The 14,086-nt window shown below is 44.2% G+C and overlaps 1 protein-coding gene across 1 annotated transcript in view; it reads left to right on the top strand.

Annotated features, from left to right (window-relative positions):
- The first annotated feature begins 3,128 nt into the window (after positions 1 to 3,128).
- Positions 3,129 to 14,086, top strand: part of PDE4B (phosphodiesterase 4B) — a 191,285-nt gene continuing 180,327 nt past the window's right edge. The window contains exons 1-2 of the mRNA XM_005151185.3: positions 3,129 to 3,237; positions 5,973 to 6,208. Of these exons, the coding sequence (XP_005151242.2) occupies positions 3,196 to 3,237; positions 5,973 to 6,208 (278 nt within the window). The 5' untranslated portion in view covers positions 3,129 to 3,195. The remainder of the gene's footprint in view (positions 3,238 to 5,972; positions 6,209 to 14,086) is intronic.

Below are 14,086 nucleotides of genomic sequence, written 5' to 3'. Positions count from 1 at the left end.
AGGCTGAGAGAGCTGGGCTGGGTCAGCCTGGACAAGAGAAGGCTCCTGAAGGGGAGACCCCAGAGCAGCTCCAGTGCCTAAAGGGGCTGCAGGAAAGCTGGGGAGGGGCTTGGGACAAGGGCCTGTAGGGACAGGCCAAGGGGAATGGCTTTAACCTGCCAGAAGAGGGGAGACTGAGCTGAGCTCTTAGGCAGAAGCTCTTCCCTGTGAGGGTGCTGAGGCGCTGGCACAGGGTGCCCAGAGAAGCTGTGGCTGCCCCGTCCCTGGCAGTGTTCAAGGCCAGGTTGGACACAGGGGCTTGGAGCAAGCTGCTCCAGTGGAAGGGGTCCCTGTGCGTGACAGGGGTTGGAGCTGGATGAGCTTTAAGGACCTTTCCAGCAGAAACCAGGCTGTGGTTCTCTGATTCCTATTCTCTGCACACACCACTGTTATGGTCTTCTTTACCTGCATGATATGTGGGACAGTATCATCTAATTTGCCTTCTGCTGTCAGGTTTGTATTCTTTTTAGTTTCTCCTAATTGATGAAGAATGATAAAATCATTAAACTTAGTCTGGAATTTTGTTTGGATATTGTAGTATGTTTTTTATGCTGCTGTTTGAGTAATGACTCATTGATACAAGGGGAAAGCTTTTCACTGTGAGAACAGCCACCCTCTGGAATAATGTCCCTAGGGAAGTGGTGGGTTCCTCAACATTGGACACTGTAAGGATTTGGCTGGACAAGGTGCTGGACATCTAGTATAGGTCATGCTTTGCCTGGCAAGGTTGGACCAGATGATCCTTGAGGTCCTGTCCAATCTGGGGTTATATGATTCTATTATTTCTCTTACTTTGAGCCTGCTCATGGAAATGTAGTATGGATCCAAAGCTAGATAAGATTTGCAGAGAGAGGTAACTTTGCCACACAACTTGCCGAGAGTCAGGATTTTAATAGCCATTCCACTGCTGTAATGTCTAAACCCACCCTTATTCCTTAGCTGGAGCATGCCTGTGGCCTGTTGCCATGAGAGGAGAGCTCCAGGTCAGGCCATGAAGATGTTCATCCTGCTGGCCTGGCTCTGGCGTTGGCCAGTGATGGATGCTAAGAGGAGAGGGAGCCTGAGGGGAAGCATTGCTGAGCCCTTTCTGGTTTTGCTCCTGGATGTCCTGTTCCTCCTCTTCCAGAGGGAAGCTCTGGGGGTGCTTCAGAAGACCAACCGCTCAGCTCTCTCCCAGTGCTGCTCCATACAGGATGAATGTGCAGCCCTGTGTGCTGGCACTTGTGCTGAAATGGCAGCCAGTTCTGTCTGGCACGGATCTGAGCGATCCGAATGCTTTGGCTGGCAGTGGAGGGAAATGTGTGTGTTGGATGGGTGAACCCTAAGGGAATGAAAACAACTGGAGGTGCCTGTGCCGCAGCCGGAGCTGCAGCACGCTCGGCTACAGTGCTGCCATTGTGTGCTGGTGTTCCCTTGGAGGCTTTATTCCCTTTCTCTTTCTTTCCCTGCACCCAAGAGTGATCTGGTTTAGGGGCAAGCAGGTTTGTTAATGGTCTTCTCTTGTGTGCGGAGGAGCAGCTGAGCAGTTGGCTCCTGCAGACTGCAGTGTCCTTACACCCTTGTGATCAGAGGAACCCCTCTGTATTCAGCTCCTAGGCCTGATAGAGTGTGTCTGGTTTATTTTCTCTAATCTTTCCTGATTTAACTAGACAGAGGTGCCAGCTAAATATCATTTAACCTAGCACAGTGCCAGGGTCTGGCAGCCCTGTTTTCCAGCAGTCTGAACACACTTCAGGAGTGCAGCACAGCCTTGGATCTGCCTGGCTGGGGGCAGCTCTGTGTAAAGGGCCTGTGAGACATGAGCTCCATAGGATTGAACAGTGAGCAGCTGTAGCAGAGAAAGGCAATGGGATGCTGGGGAACATCAACAAGGGCATTGCCAGCAGACATAAAGATGTCACTGTCCCACTCAGTGCTTGTCAGGCCACCCCTGGAACACTGTGTTCAGTTTTGGTCCTGCTGTAGAAAAAAGGTGTGGATGGGCTGGAGAGAACCAGAGATGGGGCACAAAGATGATCCAAGGGCTGGGCAGTGTGTGAGGAAAGGTTGAGAACTGGGTTTTCTCTTCTGAGGAGAAGAGAAGGCTCAGGAGAGAATTTATCCCCATGTTCCAGTACTTCAGGGATGGCTACAAAGAAGATGGAGAAGATGGAAACTCAAAAGACAAGGAATCCCATGGAAAAGATGAAGGGTGATAGGCACAAGTTATTCCTGGGGAGATTTCCACTGGACACAAGAGGAAAACTTTTCCTGAACAATCAGCCAATGGAATAATCTCCCCAAGGAAGTGGTAGATTCCCAGGACTGGACGCATGTAGGATTCAACTGCACAGGGTGTTGGGACATCTAGTGTAGGTCATGCTCTGCATAGAAAGGTTGGACCAGATGATCCTTGAGGTCCCTCCAACCTGGCATTCTAGGATTCTATGAAAGAAAGAGAAAAACCCCAGTCCTCAGTGTTTTCTCTATATACTCATGAATATAGCTTCCTTATGATCACTAAATCCACAACAAGAAGGAGTAGGGGGCCTGGAACACTCCAAGGAGCTGTTGCCATGTGCTGGTTTCCCTGCTGCTTCAGCTGCTCAGCTCTTTCATTCCCTTTAACACTCTTATGTGGTTCAAAGTGGCTGCAGGATCTCTTTTTACAGAAGGCTCTAATTCAGTGGCTGAAGTGGTGTGTATGTGCCAGTGCAATAATGAATGTGTTTGTGAGTTATGATTAAATCTTTGAATCACATATGAAACCAATTCCTTTTCTTCTATGAGGGCCAGCCCAAACTGTTCTTGGAGACCTTCTGTATGGTACCTCTTAAAAGGGCTCTGCAAGGAGAACCTGGTAGCTTTGATCCTGTATTAGCAGAGGTGTTTCATGGCTTGCTGAGATTGCAAAGCCTTGTGAGCACTGGTTACTTTTAACATGGTTTACTAAATATTTCATTGCCCTTTTACTAATAGAACTCCACTTGCACAACATCTGCTGCTGAAAGTGGGCAGAAGGTTATAAATCCATTGTGTTAGAAGTTAGCTCCATATTTGTTACCAAAAGGAGTTTGTCATTTAGAAATCCCTTTGCTTGCTTTCAGGTGGTCCATCTGAAGAAATTTGATTTAACAACAAGAGCTCTGTGTAACGGGGAGCACTTCAGTCTCAATAATGAAGAAAAGCAGAAGTGTCATGACTGTAACTGCAGATGAGGTAAGTTTCTTCTGAAGGTTTCATTATTCCCAGTACTTGATGAAAATGAGATAAAAACTTTGGTTTTGTGTCTTATTTTGTAAGTATCAGCTGGTTTTGCTCTGGTTACTCATTGATTTTTTGAGTTGTTTGCAACTCATACAATAAGCAGAAAATAAACCTGGCACATTTCAAAACAAACCAAGCAACACGTTTAGAGGAGCTTTATGCTTTGCGTATCCCTTACTCATATTTGGTCAGTGTAATGTGGGCAGCAGCTCAGGTCTGTGTGTGCTGTTCTGGTGTCCCCAACATAAGAAGGACAAGGAACTGTTGAAGCAAGTCCAGAGGAGGCCACAAGCATGATTGGGGCCTGGAGCACCTCCCATAAGAAGACAGGCTGAGAAAGTTGGGGCTGTTCAGCCTGGAGAAGAGAAGGCTGCATGGAGACATCAGAGCAGCTTCCAGTGTCTGAAGGGGTCCTACAGGGATTGTAGCGACAGGACAAGGCTTAATGGGTTCAAACTTCAACAGGGGAAGCTCAGCTTAGGTAAAAGGAAGAAGCTCTTTGCTGTAGGATGCTGAGGTGCTGGAACAGGGTGCCCAAAGAAGTGATAAATGCTCCATCCCTGGCATTGTTCAAGGCCAGGTTGGACACAGGGGCTTGGAGCACCCTGCTCTAGTGGAAGGTGTCCCTGCCCATGACATTGGGGTTGGAACTGGATGATCTTAAGGTCCTTTCCAACAGAAGCCATTCCGTGATTCTATGATTCTGGATGCCATCTTTGTGCATGTGCTCTACTCATATACTTCTGTGTTTCAGCATCTCTCCCCCACTGTAGCTGCTGGACTCCTAATGTGATGATGCATGTGTTTCTCCATTACCACTCTTGCTAATCATCATCCTAATCCCCTATTAATTATACTCTAGTTCCCATTCTCTGGAGAGATGTATCAGTTTGTACTGATGGTGTGATAACAGCAGCTTTAATTGTCTTGTTTGTCACAGCTGAGGCTCACAAACATGGAAAATTATGTGGAATGTAAAAGAAAACACAGTGGAGGAGTGGAACCTAATAGAGCAGTCTATAGCACTCCTACAATAAATAACTACTTCTTTTAAACTCTTAGACCACATGTTATTTTTGACATGGGCCTGTAGGGACAGGACAAGGCTAACCTGCCAGAGGGGAGATTGAGATGAGCTCTTAGGCATAAGTTCTTCCCTGTGAGGATGTTAAGGTGCTGGCACAGGGTGCCCAAAGAAGCTGTGGCAGCTTAAGTCAGATCCTCACACAGAAGGCAGACTTTCCTTTCTGAGGTTCCTAGGAGTGTTTTTGACTTGATTTTGTGCTGACAAGAGCAGGTTTAGATCACTGAAGCATATGTTTGGAGACACAGCATGCCAAGTATTTTGAAGTTCTATCTAGGTCAGTTGATGCTTTAGTAAATTCATGGACCTGCACTAGTGTGCCTGGTAGCCCTTCAGACTATACGCAAGGACTAAAGTAGATGTGGGCCATGTTGTTTCCATTCTGGATGCTTCACATGGTTGTGGAATGGACAAGCAAGTAGGGAAGTTGGGAGAACTGGTAGTGCACCTTTCTCCTGCCAGCTTTGTCTTTCCTTGCCATGTTGTTTCTTGCTGAGGAAAGAGTCGATGGTACCACCGAGCTGTTTAATAGTCTCATGACAACAGAAAACATACTTTACATTAGAAACTAGCAGGCAATGGAGGACTCATGCTACTTTGCAGTCGATCATGAGGACACAACAACTGATTACGGAAAGTTAAACCACTGTTTCTGAAGCCACACAGTGCTGGGTGGGAGAGGGCAGTGGTAGATGTTTGGGAATGATGTAGGGAAGTGAGCCAAGGGTTTTGGGGAGGCTGAGAGTTGGGCTTGGAGAAGTCTGTGAAGGGTAGAGAGGTGGAGATCAACATTCAGGAGCAGGTAGAAGAAGAAAATGTAGAGAGATTACAATATATATGTATTTGTATATATATATTGATCATAATAACCCTCCAGCTTCTACTGGTAGCTCATCACCCAAGGTACAGAAATATTCTCATTTATATTGAACAACTATATTTGAGTAGCTGAATTCTCCAAGCAAGACCCAAACTGACAACCCTCTTGCAGTGCTGTTCTGTGGGAGAACTTCTGGCTCAGGTTTGAGAAGTCTGACAGCCAATTCCGTGATCATGGTGATGCCTCTAAATAAAACTGAGTAGAAGCTACAAGAGGAAAAACCACTCTGACTGATGAAAAGTTTTTGTTGAGTCTATTTCTAGACATAGGGTAGGGTAACTTAGCTGGGAGTTCATCTCACTGAATGGCTCTTGGATGATTTAGATGTGTCTATATCCAGTATTCACCTTTCTCTGCCTGGTGATTCATCAAAACGAGTGCCAAACCAATGTGTTTGTGTTGAGAGGAGTGATAATTTAGATGATGTTGAGTGGAATGTTCTGTGAAAAAGCTTAAAATACCAGAAGTTTAACATATTGCTGAAATGACCTGGATTAGGGAAGTGTTCCCTTCGATTAGAATTAGCTGTTGGACAAGTTGGGAGTGAGTTTTCAAGTTGATACATAACCTGATAAAGTAACAATGCAGGCCAGTCAGACTGTGCCAGGTTTCATCAGACACTTCCCCTTTGTGGGGCTCTGGCTGTAGGACAACACTTGAATGTTATCCTTATGGAGGAAAACATTTGTTTGCAGAACCTCAGTGGCTTCTCTGTCTTTGCAGAATGCTCTGGATTACCTGGAGTGTGGGCTGAGTAAGTCCTACAGCACTTCCAGCCACACTCTGGGCATTGACCTCTGGAGAGGAAGAAGATGCTGTTCTGGGAATTTGCAGTTACCACCATTATCCCAAAGACAAACAGAAAAGGCAAAGACCCCTGACAGAGATGTTGTGTGTAGACCAACAACTCTGCCTTTGCTGACACCTCCAAGTATTGCCATCACCACTTACCAAGACTGGTGAGTTATTTCCCTTTGTTATGTCTCACACAGTTGGGGGTTTAGGTTTGGTTGGGGTTGTTTTCTGGTTTATTGAAAGAAATATCTTGTCTATATTGATCAGTGCTGTTGATTTCTATCAACTGGTGCATCCTGGATGTAAGTTTACAAAGGAATTGCCTGGTTTTGAAGTTCCACTTCTGTTAAAACCTCTTCAGTTTGCTTTTCTGTGTCTCTTCATGATACTTTTGTGTTGTAAATTTAATGTTGTAAATTGTGTTGTAAAAACCCTCTTGTGTCACTTGCTTTACACCCACAGAAAAGCTCAGGATGGTGGTAGGCTCTTCTACAACAGATTGAGGAAAAAGGATTGAGCTCTATTTCCAAGTTAAAAGAAAGACTTAGAAAAGCATTTAAATCTGGTGCTAAGCTCTAGAAAAGTCTCTAAAGAAACTCTCAGAGAGCTGATTAAAAAGGGATTGCTGAGAGATGATTCCAACTCAGTACTAAGTACCAAAACAAGGGAATTCATCTAGAGGGAGGAGAGGAAGACAAAGCCCCAGGTGTTGATGTGTTCGAATTGCAGTGGTAGATTTTAATGGCACAACAAGGTTAGACGTCCCCCTTGCCCTATGAATCTTGAATTGGTGTTGCATGCAACCTTAAACCCTGTACTCACCTTCAGATTTCAAGTGTGCTGTAGATTCTAGGTTTTAAATGCTCCACTCTCAATTTCATTTGCTGGCTGCAAGACATGCTCACGTCACTGTTTCCAAGCCTGAATCTGGGTTTAGCTTCTGGTAAGCTCAGCAGTGTTCAGAGCTGGCATTTCAGTTTGCATTTGAGCAGTTATGGAGGGGATCCTAAATCCATTTGTCAGAGTCCTTTACAAACAGGTTTCCTGTTGAAAAGAGGATTTTTAAACTATGCATTTGAATAGATGAGATGAAGAAATCAAAGAGGAATTAGGAGCTTTTGTTCAGTTTTTGGGTTTAATTGCTGTGGGTAAATTTAACAAGATGAGATGACAAATGAAATCTATCTAATTTCAGATAGATTGTGTATTTTGACAGTGAAAGGGTTGGTTTTTATCTTCATGAGCACTTTAGGAGTGTTCCCTTCTGTGTATCTGCAGCAGTTTGTAATCTCAACAGCAAGACAATGTGGACCCTATTCCTCAGGTGTGCTTCTAAGAATGAATTAGTTCTGATCTGTGTACACACCTTCACACTCAATTAAGGAGATTGCAAGGAATTCAGCTGGATTTATCCTTGGTTTCCCTTGTACATAAACACAAGGGGGCATTGCTGCTCCTCTCTTGCATTACTGCAGCATCAGTGTGTGTGTTGTGTCCTGTCCTGTAACATGGATCTTTCTTCAGTGGTGTGCCAAAGAGAAAACACTTATACCTGGGTTATGGTTCTTTCTTCACTGCTGTTCATCCCCTATAAATGAGCACATGTCTTCTGACTTCTCTGTTTCCTTGGATCTATCATACCTATGCGCAGCCCTGTATGAGCTGGGGGTTGCTGGTCAGTGTGACTGGTGCAAGGTGCTGTTCAACACCTCCTCACAGAAGCATCTTTGCATCCTCCTCCCCTTTCTGACTGGGACACCAGTTAGATTGACTGCTTTTACAGCTGGGCAGAGAATTGGCCTGATCTTTTGGTCTTCTACTTGTAGTCATGAAGGGCTTTTGATGGGGTTGTCACTGTTCTCTGCCCCATGCCAGCAGTTCCTTACCTACACAATCTCCCGTTGTTTGGGGCCTGACCACGCTTTCATAGTCATGACTGAGATTAGTTTGTGTAGGAGCATTACAGGCATGATCCCATCTCCAGGCTGCTTGGACTTTATATTCTGCTTCAGTTCTGCGTGGAGTGTACCCCAGACACAGATTATATTTGTGTAAAGCCGGTATGTGCCATTGTGTTGAAATAGCTTTGGAATGATATAAGTATTAAGAGACTCGGTGAGTGGGCAATAAAGTGATAGGAAAATTTCAGTGTGGAGAAATAAGTGATATATCTGAACATGAAAGAATTGTAGCTACAAAACAGTGTAACTATAATATAGAAATCCAACAGAGTTGCAGGTTCAGTGCTTATTAATGGTCTAAACCCAAAATTAACTGTTAAAGATTTGGAGGAAAAGAGTAGTAGATAAAGCATAGTATATCGGGATGCCATGGTATTGGTCCAACATTGAATATAGTGTGCAGTTCTAGTCCTTCCTCTCAAAAAAGGGTACAGCAGCACTAAGAAGAGTTAAAGGTCTCCAAGATGATTGAAGATATGGAACAGCTTCTGCACTGGGTTTAACCAAGGATGCTTGAAGCCTTCAGCATGGGAAAGATGCAGTGAGAAAAGGGATAGCACTGAGATCTTACTAATGGTAAGAGCAGAGGTAGCTGATTTATTGCTTATTGTCCTTTCCAGTATGAGAAAAGGGCCATGAAATAAATTGGTATTGCAGGCATGAAGTGGGTGCAGGGAGATGTTTCTCTGGGGAACTTTGTGCCATAGGATACGGTGGATGCTGGGAGTTTGAGCAGGCTCAAAGGGAATGCTTGACAGATCCTGGGAGGAGAGCTCTGCTGTGGTTTCCTTCTGAATACATCTTGTTCAGCTTCTGAGCTCCAAGTTAGTTTAAGGCTGGGAAAATATTTGAGGGGAAGTATCATGTGTTTGCCTTCTGTTCCTTTCTGCTCTGTGCCTTTAGTATCTTGTGGGAGACAAGATCGTGGACTAGATGTACCATTATGTATGTATACTGTAATATAGATCTGGGGTTTTCACCTCACTTTATGGGTTATCTTTCCCTGGAGCTTTAATAAAAATGCTGAGGCCACAGGCAGAAAATGAACGTGTTTTAAGCAATTGGAGGTGGGAGGGAATACAGGGAGCCTAATGCCATTAAACTATAAGTCTCAGACTGGGGCAGGAAACAGGATATTCCTTATTAAAAGAGTGTCCAACTCTTAGTTTCATAAGATTATAGGATAATTCAGGCTGGAATGGACCTCTGGAGGTTTCTAGTTCACCCATTGCTCCAAGTGAGGCCAGAGCAAGATGCTCAGGGAACTTTATCTAATCTGGTCTTGAAACCTCCAAACAAGGATGGAGACTTCACATCCTCTGGGCAACCTGTTCTGCTGTGTGACTGTCCTCAGCTGAGAATAAAGTCTCCCTGCGTCTGGTCAGCAAAATGCCAGATGGCAAATGCCTGTTATCCAATGAGATTTCTGCCCTGAAAACCTGGAAGAGGGTTTGTGTATCATAATAGATCTGTGGTTCTTCCTGGAGCAGTTTAGGAGATGCCACATCTGTGAAATATAATGCTTTCTGCTTCTAACCATGCACCTTGTAGAGCTCTGTGTGTTACCCAGCTCTCTGCAAAACCTTATGTATCTATGGAGAATAGAGGTTGTATTACAGCAGCTTCTGTGCTGTGCTCTTCCAAGAATATAGTTCATTGTTGGTAGGGTGAAATTTGGCTCTGTCATCATGGAAATGGTACAAAACTCAACATGCACCTTCAGTGCTGTGCTACCATGTGCTAAGAGTGCACTGGTCATGGAAAATGGGCTGTTCCTGGGATTACAATGACTGTGCTTTGAAGGATGAGACAGTTTAAGTATAGAACACATCACGTGGGAGGGACAGAGGAAAATAAGCCTGTTCCTTCTGTAAGTATGTTTTCTGCCACATCTTGTCAGAAATCACCTTAACTTCCTTCCAGTAGTAATGCAAGAGTAGGACCTGTGACAGAGTGAGCTATGACTCACAGAAGTATTTGCACTGGAGATGCATGAGAACCTAAAAGATAAAGCTGCTCCTGCAATGAGTTTTCAATGTTTTTATCAGGACTGTGTGTTCTTGAGCCCAAGAAAGCCAGGCAAGATCTGTGACCAGCAAAGGAGAAACAGGCAGGCTGACTCCAAAGCAATCATTCTAAGACAGCTGTGATATAACAATAGTGTGACCATGGCAAGGCACTACCCATGCAAAATAGCTTTCATGAGTCATGCAAAGGAAAGGGTATATGGGATATAGATCTTCAAGTGCAATCTGAATGTAAAAGTCTTACAAGCTTCTATTGAACACATTTTGTCTGTGTTTTCATAAAAGTGGTTAAAATGTTTTCCACAATCCTGCTCTATATTTTATAACTGAAGCTTTGTGATAATAAATCCAGGCAAGAGGGAAGAACGAGGGTGTGAAGAATATATTTGTACCTACACTTAGAACATCCAAAATAGTTCTCTTACCCTATTTTTGATGCTCAGCAGCTCCTGGATTAGATTTGACAGCTAGCTTCTGATTTACACCACTTCTCACATTAGACTCAGGTTTGTGGAGACAGTTTGACAGTTTTACATCAAGTTTCTATGTTGAAACAAAAATAAGTTCTGTGTTGAGTCACAAAGTGTAAGGAAATACCTAAAGGGGCCAACAAGAAACCTGGAGAAGAGGGGCTTTGGGCAAGGGCCTATAGGGACAGGCCAAGGGGAATGGCTTGAACCTGCCAGAACAGGGGAGTCTGAGCTGAGCTCTTAGGCAGAAGCTCTTCCCTGGGAGGGTGCTGAGGCGCTGGCACGCTGTGGCTGCCCCATCCCTGGCAGTGTTCAAGGCCAGGTTGGACACAGGGGCTTGGAGCAAGCTGCTCCAGTGGAAGGGGTCCCTGCCTGTGGCAGGGTTGGAGCTGGATGATTTTTAAGGTCCTTTCTAACCCAAACCACTGGGATTCTGTGAATGTTAAGTACAGTAAGAAGTGCATTTCTTTAGGCCATAGCGATTGTGTTGAACATTTAACCTATGTATTAAAAGCTGTGCTGAAATATGTGTGTTGCAAATTGGCCAACACAAAAGCTTCTCTCTTCTGCAAGAGTGAAACAGGAGCTCGCTAGGTTTGAGGGAAGCTGTCTGCGAACAGAGCTGGCTGCAATTTGAGTCACTTAAAAAATTAATAATAAAAATCACCATTAGTCTGCCTGTACTTTCCAAGAGTATTTTTTTAGCGCAAACAGTATGGCTAAATGTAGTATTTGTGTATCTGTGGGCTTGCTGCATTATTGCTGGTCATTTGTCAGTGAACAGGTCTATAGCTGACTTTATAGAATCCAAGACAGGTTTGGGTTAGAAAGGAGCTTAAAGCTCATCCAGATCCCACGCCTGCCATGGGCAGGGACCCCTTCCGCTGGAGCAGCTTGCTCCAAGCCCCTGTGTCCAACCTGCCCTTGAGCACTGCCAGGGATGGGGCAGCCACAGCTTCTCTGGGCACCCTGTGCCAGTGCCTCAGCACCCTCCCAGGGAAGAGCTTCTGCCTTTTATCTAACCTGAACTTCCCCTGTTTCAGTTTCAACCCGTTACCCCTTGTCCTATTGCTACAATCCCTGATGAAAAGTCCCTCTCTAGCATCCTTGCAGCCCTTTTCAGACATTGGAAGCTGCTCTGAGGTCTCCATGCAGCTTCTCCAGGCTGAACAGCCCCAACTTTCTTAGCCTGTCTTCATACTGGAGGAGCTCCAGTCCCTGATCATCCTCGTGGCCTCCTCTGGAATTTTATTGTGCAGGTCAGAATGAAGGGCTTGATCCTGTTTTCCATGTCCATCTCAAAATCTTCCTGAAGCTGGGCTATGCCAGGAAGGGTGTGCAAGCATGTTCCTGCTTTCCTAAGTGTGTGACTCAGTGCTAGGTCCATGCTTGTAGTACTGCATGTTATTCTCCAGATGGGGATCTTGGGCAGCAAATGATGCAAGATGAAAAACAAACCAATTGAAATCAGTGCTGGCTTCAGTTAGGGATGGCTTGTAGCCACCACGAAGCTTTAAGCTGATGGTAATTAAGTGACAGATATGGATAGATATGGCTAAAGATGGAAATGGGTATGGAAAGTTAGAGTCCATCCATAAAGAGGATGGAGGTTTGCATGGAGGATTAAGAAGGATAATAAAACTGTAGCCAGTCCAGTAAACTAAGCAGAAGGTAATGCCCAGTCTCTCATTTACCTGTTTGAAATCTGTAGATCCCATGGAATGAAAGGAAATATTTCAGGTAATAGGAAGTTTAAGTAGGAAAAGTGGGATGAAAGCTGTAAGTTCAAAGGAGTAATGGTGTTTTAGAGAAGTGTGGGGCTTCTGTGTTTCGTGTTGGCTTTTCAAATGGTGTTTCAGAGTGTGAGATAATACCCTGTGAAATAGGTTGAAGTCTAATTTTTAGATCATTTCATACGCAGCTAGATAAGAACTGAAGAACTACACTGCAAGCATGGAATAGAGAAAAAAAACATGAGCTGGATTCCCATATGATAGGAAAAATAAAAACCTAAGAGGAAAAAAATAACCCTTACAGCCATACTTTGATTTTTCTACCTGTATTTTAGATTACTTAAATCACAGAATGGTTGATGTTGGAAGGAATTTCATCTGCACATCATCTGCTCCAAAATGTATATTAGTTCTCCAAATCACAGCAGGTTTTGTTGTAATAAAGCAGGATCAGTTATTCTGGTTGAACATGCCCCTAAAGCCTGTACCACATTCCTGTGGGGGTTTTACTTACCTTGAGAAAGGAGGTCAACTGTATTCATCATAATAGCTCATCTGTTCTTTGGGGAAAATAATTTGTAATTACACTGTGGTGTCCCTGGAAAATGTTCATGATCACTTAGTTTTGAAGATCACACTTACAGTGATTTGCCCTAAACTTCCCAACAGCATGACGGATGTAGGATGCATTGAAGAGGGTTAGATCTGGAAAGAGTCCTAAAGGGTTTCATCTGCTCAGTGATTTTTTTGTTCTTCAGTAGGTAGGGAGATCATCTGGTACACTTAGGGATGGCTCATACCTGGTGCTGAACACAGGAACTGACTGGAGTGTGGAGTGCTGGGGATAGTCTCTGAAAGGCTGATAATGTTCCCTTGCACCATAGCTCTTATGTTGTCTACTGGTAGATCATAAAAATTACATAAGGAAGTCCTCTGATGCTTAAATCTGTTTGAGGCCACCAAGGCAGCAGGCAGGGGCTGCTTGGCTTCTATAAAAAGAGGAAATTCCTTGAATTTGTTGTCATTGTTGGCCCCCAGCTTCATTTTAATGAAGATACTGAGGTAATTTAGAGAAATGTCCTCCCTTAGTAAGATATTTCCACTAGAGACTGCCCCATCCTCTCTGACTTGGCTGGGGTGATGGTGGTTCTTCCTCAGCAGAAACTGGGTAAGTAGGGGATCACTTGGAGCAGGCTGCTCCAGTGGAAGGTGTCCCTGCCTGTAACAGGGGGTTGGAAATAGTTGAGCTTTAAGCTTCCTTCCAACACAAACCAGGCTGGGGTTCTATCAAAGAAACAGAGTCACTACCAATGCAAACCTATCTAGGGAGAAACTGCTGCAGAGATAACTTGTGCTATCTCTGAGTTATCACTGAGGTTATTTTCTCAGCTAAAAATACACAGATCAGTGTTTTGGCTGCCTAAATTTAGCCATTGTCTGGTTCTGTCAGTTTTTTGAAGCTCTTGGATCTTTGATTTAGTTGGCATATTTCTTATTCCTATGTTTTCTAGAAGGCCTAAATAGAATAGCCATGATTTATGTGGGGTGTAGTTTGGTATAGAGAAATTTTTAAGAGGAAACGTGATGTTGGATTAGTCAGGGGCATTTTGTAAATGCCTTTTTATAGACAATTTATATTATTGCAGGATAATCTTTTTCTTAGCTTGCATCGATTTGATTTGTGCTTAGAATGGGAGCATCCCTTTTCTGTATGAACTCCATGGTGAGCCCAGTAATTTCACTGAAGATGATCCTGAAGTTTGGTGCTACAGGATTTGCCTGCAGATACGAGTCACTCAAAAACAGAGGTAGCTGTAGGCACACAAAAAGGGCTTCTAATGATGCAAATAT

Source organism: Melopsittacus undulatus, chromosome 6 (assembly GCF_012275295.1).
Source record: "Melopsittacus undulatus isolate bMelUnd1 chromosome 6, bMelUnd1.mat.Z, whole genome shotgun sequence".
Classification (NCBI taxonomy): Eukaryota; Metazoa; Chordata; class Aves; order Psittaciformes; family Psittaculidae; genus Melopsittacus; species Melopsittacus undulatus.
Note: the sequence above shows the minus strand (reverse complement) of the source record. Positions and strands in the feature narration are given on the sequence as shown.